Genomic DNA, 9,111 nt, shown 5'->3' on the forward strand with positions numbered 1-9,111 from the left:
TCGGCAGCTTTCTGGTGGAGTCCCTTTTGCCATACACAAAAGAGACAGCCTGCTAATTTTCCTTCTGTTTTATAACTAAAGGGGGGAGGGGCAATCCAGGGAGGTTATGTACATGATCTTAAGTTAAAGGACAAGTTCACCTTCATAGACATGTGGGTTGAGTGAATGCAGCAATATTAGTAGAACACATCAGTAAGAGTTTGAGCAAAATCGAACAATCCGTTAAAAAGTTATGCATTTTTGAAGTTTCTGCTCAGTCACGGCTGGATGAAAAGACTACTATAGCTTGTGATGTCACATGAGTACAACAATATATAAAGAAAGAAAAAAGAAAATTCAACATATTTCCATTTTTTCGCATAACAAAAGAACGCTCGACTTCTCTCTTTCAGAAGGCAGGAGGAATAATATTACCCTTAGCATACGTCAATAGCAAGTCGAAGAAATGTGCACTTTATTCAAAAAGTAAAGTTTTGTGAAATTCTCTTTTTATTTTCCTTATATAGTTGTATGCATGTGACATCATACACTGTAGTAGTCTTCTCTTCCAGCAGTGACTGCTCAGATACTTAAAATATTCGTAACTTTTGAACGGATTGTCCAAATTTCCTCAAACTTTCATTGATGTGTTCTACTAATATTGCTGCATTCTCTCAATCCTTAAATGTATATGAAGGTGGACTTGTCCTTTAATCAGATTGTCATGTGGTAGTTGTGGTAGATGAAACATGCTGCTCACCTCTGAACCAATGTTTCAAGCTTTAATACTACTAGCTATGACTGGAGGTTGGATTGGTGCATGCAGGTCCCATATGGATACAGCGTATTCCAGCTCTGTCTTTATATTTTTTGAGATTAGAACGTAGGTATAGAAAAATATGCAGCTGCAACTTGTCCTGTACTGTGCTCAACACGTTTTTGGTTCAGTGTCTAGCCCTCCACCAGGTCTACGTTGTTATGCTACTCAAAGTCAAATGCCATCGTTAAATTGTAAAACTTTGTCATCTCAACAATGTTCGTTCATGTTTATCTATTCATTCTATGTAACGAAATGTATAGTCTACTTGTATACAGTAGATAAGTCTTTACCCCAGCCAATTAATCACTATTGTAAAAGATAGGGTCTTGCTTTCAGCATTGCCATACAATGTATGATATCAATGTCATTCCTGTTTTAATAGGGAGAAGCAGATCAAACACAGTAGTCATGCCGAATGTACGAGACCAGTTGCCGTTCGTCATTTGCTCCGCCGGTGGTGCAGGGAGCCAAGTCAAACACTCGAGTTTGGATAATAGCATGCCGCGATGGAAAGACGGAAAAATCGTCGTTGCAGAAGGGAGAGATGGTCATTGCGTTCTGATCGTCGAATACAAAGTGGGACCTCCCAAATCTTTCAAGGTAGGTAAGCTCTGGGCTGGCTGTCTCTGTCTTTTGACTTCTGGCTACGTAGCTGATTTCTTCAACTTGAATGTCTTGCTGTGGTTTCAATTCTTACACGTGAAGAAGTCAGCCCTCCACGTTACTTACAATGTCAATACATGTATGATGCAACGCACTGTAATGTCAATTAAGAATAGATTCTAGAGTAACTGTTTGCGGCAGGGGCCGTTTCAGTCGTTAATGAAAAGACCCAGTCAATAATCAGGTGCAAGATTACTCTCACCTCCCATACCATGGTATAACGCTTGTGAGTAACACTTGTGAGTAACTCCTGTTTTTGTTCATAAGTGGGACTAAGCACACCTGATGCTCTTTAAACGATAAGACTCTGCCCCTGGCACAAATAAGCAAGCAGGCGGAAACAGGGATGATTACTCAAGCAAGAAAAAAATGAAAATGTCAGGAGCCATGCAACATTTTTTTTTTTTTTGGGGGGGGGGGGCTACAGGCCAATGGGGGTGGGGTGGGGGTCAATTATACATGGAGTCCCCTATGCATTTTGTTATTTTGTAATTATTTCTTTTCTTCTTTTTTTCCAGAGCCAGAAAAAAAAGTGTGTGTGTGTGTGTATGTGTGTGTGTGTGTGTGTGTGGGGGGGGGGGGGGGGGGGGCTGCCCCCACCCCCATGCCAACATTGGCCTGGCTTCCATTCCCATGCCTTGTCTGCTAGTACTTTGAGTGCTAGAAAGCATCAAAGCCATCAATGCAGTTTAAACTCTAATCTTGTCTCAACACGACCATTCATACTATGTTTTTTGATAAAGAGTGGTAAGTTTCATTGCATATCCCTCATTCCTCCTATCTCAGCTGTTCAACAATGTGAAAAGCAAGACTTACACGCAGACCAACCCGTCTCGGCTGGTCATAGCGCTGAGGGATGGCTCTATGGTTCACATCAACCACGCCCCGACGGTTGCCCTGTCAAAGCTGTCCGAAGTCATTGACAATGTCTCCAAACAAGGTTTGTTAAGCGAAATGTGATTCTAAGGGCAGATAGAGTTTGAAAATTACAATGTAATAGACTTCCCACTGCTTAAAGTTTATGCAGAGAAGAGAATTAGAGCTGAACATTTACTAGTCATCAGTTAATTTCACACACTAATACATTCTGAGGCATAGAAATAACATTGTCATTGTAGAATGCTGCCAATGCAACTTTCGGAATATGAATTTATTTTGCAATTTTTATTTTGAAATAAGGTAAAGAGGTAATTAAACATTGATAAGGAAATTGATGTAGGAGCTTATTTATGAAAATGAAAATAAAAATCCTACATCTACATTTAACACTGAAGGTGATTTTGTGCAAAACAAAGCATTAATTGTACATGTGCATGTAGGTCTATGTATACAATGTATGTAATGTAACGCAAAGTAAGGAAAAAAATACGAAAAAGTGGATGATGTAGGAAAAGTGAATTATGGCTCTTTCTCAGACCAAGAAGCTAGCTCAAATAGATTCTTGCTACAAGGATATCTGAGGCAGATTCTATGTTTAGGACTTCAAAAAAAAAAGGGGAGGGGGGAATGGGAAAGGAAGCAGAGAAAAAAAATTGTCACAGTCAAATTTGTGACGAGATTTTCTGCACCTCAGTCATAGATAAAGTAGGCTTGCTAGCCCCAGGTTGCCATCCATTGGTCCCGAGAGATGATAGCGTAGCACTAGGCAAGAAGACTTCACCGCCTTGAATGGCCGAGTTGTCGCATTGAGCTAGCTCCTGACACCCTCATCATGTGTTGGGGAGGATGAGCATACTTTCACTATGTCTTCACAGTTTTTCAGTTGGGTAGTCCTTGTTTTAGAAGATTATAGGGATGTCATCCTCAATTGCATGCAAAGAATGTTAGGAAGGTTTTTAGCTCACCTGAGCCTAATTTAAATCCAAAATTAAGGAATCTTTAAAAGTATTCTCTAGAATCAGAAGTGATAGAGCTAAGTTAATACTATGAGTTAGTACATTAGTGACTGTACATGTAGTTTCAAGTTTGTTTGATAGCAGATCCAGGGGTGCCCCACTTGCGGGCAGGGGAGAGGGGTGGGGAGGTCCAAATTGGGGCCTAAATTTTACATTTTCATCTTCGTCGTGAAAACCTCATGATGGATGTTCACCAAACTTGGCAGGTACAAGTAGCATCCCTAGGGGGTTAGGATCTCAATTTGTTAAAATGGGCGCCATGCTCCCCCCGCAATCCCCCCAAATTAAAGAATCTTTTAAAAAGTGTTCTTCTCTAGAACCAGAATTGATAGAGCTAAAATTTATACTATGAGTAGGGCGGGGGGTCCGAATTTGGGCCCTAATTGTACATGTTCATCTTCTACTCGAGAATGCCTGGTCAAATTTTGGTAGAGCTGTATGTAATTTAGATTAGTGACTGCGTGTAAGTGAGCTTGCGATACTCAGGTGAACGCTAGACCCGCGGGTCTCTTGTTTTTTTTTTTCTCAGAGGAGATTTTCCTTCCCTCCAAAAGTTCCCTTCTGCTGTAATTTCTCATTCAATCATTTATGTCTTTTGTCCCATAGCCAAACCCGGAAGACAGCTTTACGGACAGAACTGCCAGAATCAGATGATATCTCCGCCAAGCCGATCTCCTCAAGCCAAGACGGTTAGAATGTCGCCAAGGAATGACACCACAGTAAGCTTTTATTGCCGCACAGTTTGTGACCAAATTTGTGGTGTTCACCTTCTGTAGTGTACTTTACTGGACTAGGTATGGTTTGCTTGTTTGTGCTACCTTCCTTAAAGGACAAGTTCACCTTCGTATACATAAGGATTGAGAGAATGCAGCAATATTTAGTAGAACACATCAGTGAAAGTTTGAGGAAAATTGGACAATCCGTTCAAAAGTTACGAATATTTCAAGTATCTGCACAGTCACTGCTGGAAGAGAAGACTACTACAGAGTATGATGTCACATGCGTACAACTATATAAGGAAAATAAAAAGAGAATCTAACAAAACTTTACTTTTTGAATAAAATGCACATTTATTCGACTTACTACTGACGTATGTTAAGGGTAGTATTATTCCCCCGCCTTCTGAAAGAGAGAAGTCAAGTGTTCTTTTGTTATGCGAGAGAAATGGAAATATGTTGAATTGTCTTTATTCTTTCTTTATATTGTTGTACTCATGTGACATCACAAGCTATAGTAGTCTTTTCATCCAGCCTTGACTGAGCAGAAACTTCAAAAATTCATAACTTTTTAATGGATTGTCTGATTTTGCTCAAGCTCTCGCTGATGTGTTCTACTAATATTGCTGCATTCACTCAACCCACATGTGTAGGAAGGTGAACTTGTCCTTTAATGGTTAATGAAACGTAAAGGACAGGTTCATCTTCATGTATATATGTGGATTTAGTGAATGCAGTAAAATATTATCAGAACACATCAGTGAAAGTTTGAGGAAAATGAATCGGACAATCCTTTCAAAAGTTATGAATTTTTGAAGTTTCAGAATTGCCGTCGCTGAAAGAGAAGACTACTACAGTTTGTGATGTATGTGTAGAGTGATATTAAGAAAATCTAAAGAAAATTCAACATATTTTCACTTTTCTTGCCTCATTAAATAACAATGTGACTTGCCTTTTTCATAAAGCAGGGGGAATTAAATTACCTCACCATACACCAGTTACAAGTCAAGGGAATGTGTAACACTTTGGTTGCTCTGACTTGGACCCTATATTCTTCCTTCAGAGAATTATACATGTACAAACTCATAAATAACACATTAAGATGAGACAAAAGGGATGAGATTTAAACACAAAAGATAAGATGTGTTGTGACATGAAATGCAGCTATTTCAGTACCTCCGCCAAGGGAGGAAGTTACATGTATGTTTTCGTTACTGTTTGTTTGTTTGTTTGTCTGTGTGCAAAATAAGTTGCACACTGATTTGGATTAAACTTGCAGGAAATGTTGAAAATGACACAAGGAACAGATGATCAAATTTGGATAGTGATCCAGAAATTTTTATGGATTTTATGAAGGATTTTTGATATTTTGGCAGGTAGGGTCAATGAACTTGGGAGTTCAAGCTGTGCATTTTTGAGGTTTTCATATATGCGCAATAAAGTGCGTGCTCTAGATCTGCTGGGGCGAGTCGCGTCGCGCAGATGAGAGTTTATGACGTAACAAAGGCTTCTATATTGGGAAATCGGGCGATTTTTCAGCATGCATTGTATGGGTGGAAATCACTGTACTCTATGGAAGAGCAAGATCCCTTAGGTGGAAAGTAGCTGCTTGGCTGAGGTCTACGCTCTCGGAGTGCTTTACTAGTTTTTAAAGCTATCTGTTTGAATATGTTAGCATTACATTCATAATTAACTTTATGCTACTGAAAGGGGGAAAAATGCTGTTTTTCAAAGTAACCATAACCTGAGTCCACTTACATACATGTACCTATGATCATTGTCCTGTATTGATAGTACATGTTTCACTCAGGCAAGTAGAATTTGCAACTGATTGACAAATTGCCCTACGTTGACGTAGGGCAATTTGTCAATCAGTTGCAACGAAAACATCTCGACGGAAGAATTTCATGAATTTGAATAAGTAGAATTTGGTTGTAGACATTTATGGTAGAGTAATGCTTTCTTGTGAGTACATTGTCATTGTAACTTCTCTCTCCTCTTATGTTGTCAAGAATCCTTTGATATGCTTGGATACCCCCACCCCCACCCCCCCCCCCCCCCCCCACACACACACACACATTCTGGTGGTCAACCATACACAGGTGCTTGTTCTAGATTCCTAGAGATACCCCCTTTGAGGATTGAAATGGGGTAGGATTTGACCCCCTATCACAGGCTTTTGGTAGAGAAGCCTTAAAAATTACCCCCTCTCACAGGTTTTTGGATGGGAGGCCTGCAAAATTGCCCCCTATCACAGGTTTTTGGAAGGGAAGCTAGCAAACTTAAATACCCCTATTAAAAATGAAGGAAGAGTGCTGAGGTGAAGAGTGTCCACAATTTCACATTATCTTTCGGGACTTTCTCATGCTGAATATTAGAGAGAAGTAATACTTCACACTGCACTTTTCATCACTCAGGGTTGTTTGGAAGAGATTTGAAAACTACATTGTAGTACCCCAGATTAAAAATGTTTTGTGAAAAAATACTGAACGAAAATAATTTTCTCCCGAATTGAGCATGTGTTACAGATGACCATGTGAGTGGGGAGCTGGGTTGGCTGCTCAGTGGATGCGTGGGACTCCGTCCAATCACCCTTTCATCACCGATTTGTCTATGTGTCACCTCACGTATCTTCCTTTCAGACACCAAAGAGAGTGCAGCGGAGGGACTCGGGGGACAGTCCACGAGTGGGGACGAAGACCTCGACCCCGCGGAGACCGAACCCGTTCTCGCCCCGCCTGTCCCGCAAACGGAGAGCCCCGGACGATGACACCACCATTGAAAGCGACGGTAGTGACGAAGAGAATCTTGGCGCTTCAATGCTGTTCAGCGATCAGGTGGACAAGGAGAACCAACCAACCTGGTGAGTGGTGCCTGAAAAGTGGAAAATTACCCGTACCAGAAAAGTGGACAAAACTTACCCCTACTATCTGTTTCCTCATGAGTTATGTTTTTCTCAGTTCCAAGACATTTGCTCCGACGACACTTGCTCCCATGAATATTTGCACGCTTAGCCAAATGTAAATTCTACCCACAAACATAACCATAGCCCTAATCCTAATCCTAATCCTCACATCAAACTAAACCTAAAACCCTATAACAACCCTAACCCTAAGTCCTTGGAGAAAATAAGACTGGAGCAACTGTCGCAGGAGCAAATGTTGTTTCACTATTTTTCTCATGATGCCGGAACAACATTGTCATTAGAGTGAAAGATATTGTGCAATTGACGAAGAATGATATATGTAGAACATTAATCAACAACAAAAAAAAATTATCAAACAAAACAAACATCAGAACAAACATCAAACTATTCATGTGCCTTACCTCTACCTTTATGAACAGTATACTTGTGTGGTTGCACAATTTTTTATGCACACTTTGTGCTTCTTCATACTCAACAATGAATTCAATTTGATCAAACAATTGTTTTTCAGTAGCTGATAGTAAATAATGTATGCATAAGATTATTAAGTAGTCATTATCTCATTGCTAACTGCTGATTTTATGTGATCGGGCCTTGAGAAGAAGAAAAAATAAAAGAGGAAATTCTTAATCATGGAGTTTTGACATGTAATAGAACAAACATGCTCTAAATATTCACCCGAAGAATACAGATAACAGTGATAATGACTATTTGTGAAGCACTTTGTCACCCTTGATTTTTTGCTCAGAGCACAGTATAATTTCAAGAATGAATTAACTAACACCAGAAACAACTTGAGGTAGCACAAAAATATGATCTTATTGTATGATAATTTGAACAAATGTAACTTCGATTTGACTTTCAAGTGTCCAGTAATAGATCACTCCTTGTGTGTGGAAGAAGTCCGTTCCAAAGGAAGATTGTGTAATTCACAAATGCGTACATCAATAAGTCCTGTGTCTTGTTGTGTTTGACAATAGTGAGAAGCAGAGTGTGCTTCAGATGAGAAAAAAAGGGGGAGGCTCAATCTTCATGGAGTGTTTTGAGGAAAAGCACCGACAGAGGGACGAGCAGAAAAGGAAAGGTGAGATTCCACATTTGAGCTTCTTCTTTAAAGCCTCTTCTTGGATAAACCGCTGGTCAAAAGCTTCACTTGCATGTTGTAATCCCACCATAGATTATCATCGTACAAATGTGTGTAAATCTTGTTTATCGATGCTGAGAATGATATGTCTAAACATGAATGCAAGTAAGGTTTAGTCATGTAAATCTCTACAACTGCGAACAATATTGGACAATCAGATTTAAAAAGATATTTCGTTTGTTATATTTGTGGCATATCAAAAGTGTTTTAATAGCAGCCCTACGTCTACATATCTACATGTATGTTGACACTGATCACACAGGTACATGATTTTCAAGAAAATTTGGTGACACTGATTCCATTCTTCAAGTTTACATACTCAGTAATCAAAAATAATGCAAACTATGCAAGATGTTGTGAGAATGTTCACTATATGAATTGTTGAAGAAGTAAAACCTTCATCAACACGATATGACTGTACAGTGATTTCAGACAGAATGTGGGTCATTGTAAAGGAGGATGACAGCTAAAGAAGTGAACACCCAACAAGACTATGTGAAGAGGGTGTTATAGAGGACATTGACAAAAGTGAAAGAGATTCCTAATTTGTATGTTTCAAGTTACGCACAAATCAAAGCCAGACACAAAACTTCCCAGAGCAATGTATAGCTCAATGTATGCCAATTTTTGTTTTGCTTTGTGTTGTCTTGTTTCAGGGCCCAATCCTGCGATGTCGGTGTCCGTGAACTTCTACAATCGTAGCAAGCAGATGGCAGGATATGGAGCCAGTGATATTATGTCCATGTGAGTCTAAAAAAACTAGAGCCAAGTTTTAGCAGAGGCGCAATTTACATGCAGCAGTGCTGCTGGTGGTAAAGATGATTCATGTTCCCGGCGCCCATGACAGCCCCGCGTGCACAAAACGTTGTGCGCCATGAGCATAGGAGAGATATTCTCCCTTTTTTTCCCCTCTGTGATCTAGTAAGTCGTATTTGTTCCAGCCCTCACTCAAGTGAACATTTTAGCTG

At 39.8% G+C, this 9,111-nt stretch overlaps 1 protein-coding gene across 1 annotated transcript; it reads left to right on the forward strand.

Annotated features, from left to right (window-relative positions):
• Positions 1–1,197: 1,197 nt before the first annotated feature.
• LOC139744056 (uncharacterized) lies at positions 1,198–8,924 on the forward strand. Its single transcript, XM_071654512.1, has 6 exons — positions 1,198–1,399; positions 2,249–2,402; positions 3,964–4,076; positions 6,716–6,936; positions 7,980–8,083; positions 8,800–8,924. The coding sequence occupies exons 1-6, from the start codon at positions 1,208–1,210 to the stop codon at positions 8,889–8,891; spliced, it is 876 nt and encodes a 291-aa protein (XP_071510613.1). The 5' UTR covers positions 1,198–1,207; the 3' UTR covers positions 8,892–8,924.
• Positions 8,925–9,111: the final 187 nt, after the last annotated feature.

The sequence above is a fragment of the Diadema antillarum genome, unplaced genomic scaffold (assembly GCF_040938485.1).
Source record: "Diadema antillarum isolate AM-2024a unplaced genomic scaffold, OU_Dant_1.0 seq00001133_RagTag, whole genome shotgun sequence".
Lineage (NCBI taxonomy): Eukaryota > Metazoa > Echinodermata > Echinoidea > Diadematoida > Diadematidae > Diadema > Diadema antillarum.

What these genes read in the sequence shown, in the direction of transcription:
- LOC139744056 (XM_071654512.1), top strand. Translation starts at nt 1,208, where the DNA reads ATGCCGAATGTACGAGACCAGTTGCCGTTCGTCATTTGCTCCGCCGGT. An exon ending in CGCCAAGGAATGACACCACA is followed by an intron (nt 4,077 to 6,715) that starts GTAAGCTTTTAT and finishes TCTTCCTTTCAG; the next exon opens with ACACCAAAGAGAGTGCAGCG. An exon ending in GGACGAGCAGAAAAGGAAAG is followed by an intron (nt 8,084 to 8,799) that starts GTGAGATTCCAC and finishes GTCTTGTTTCAG; the next exon opens with GGCCCAATCCTGCGATGTCG.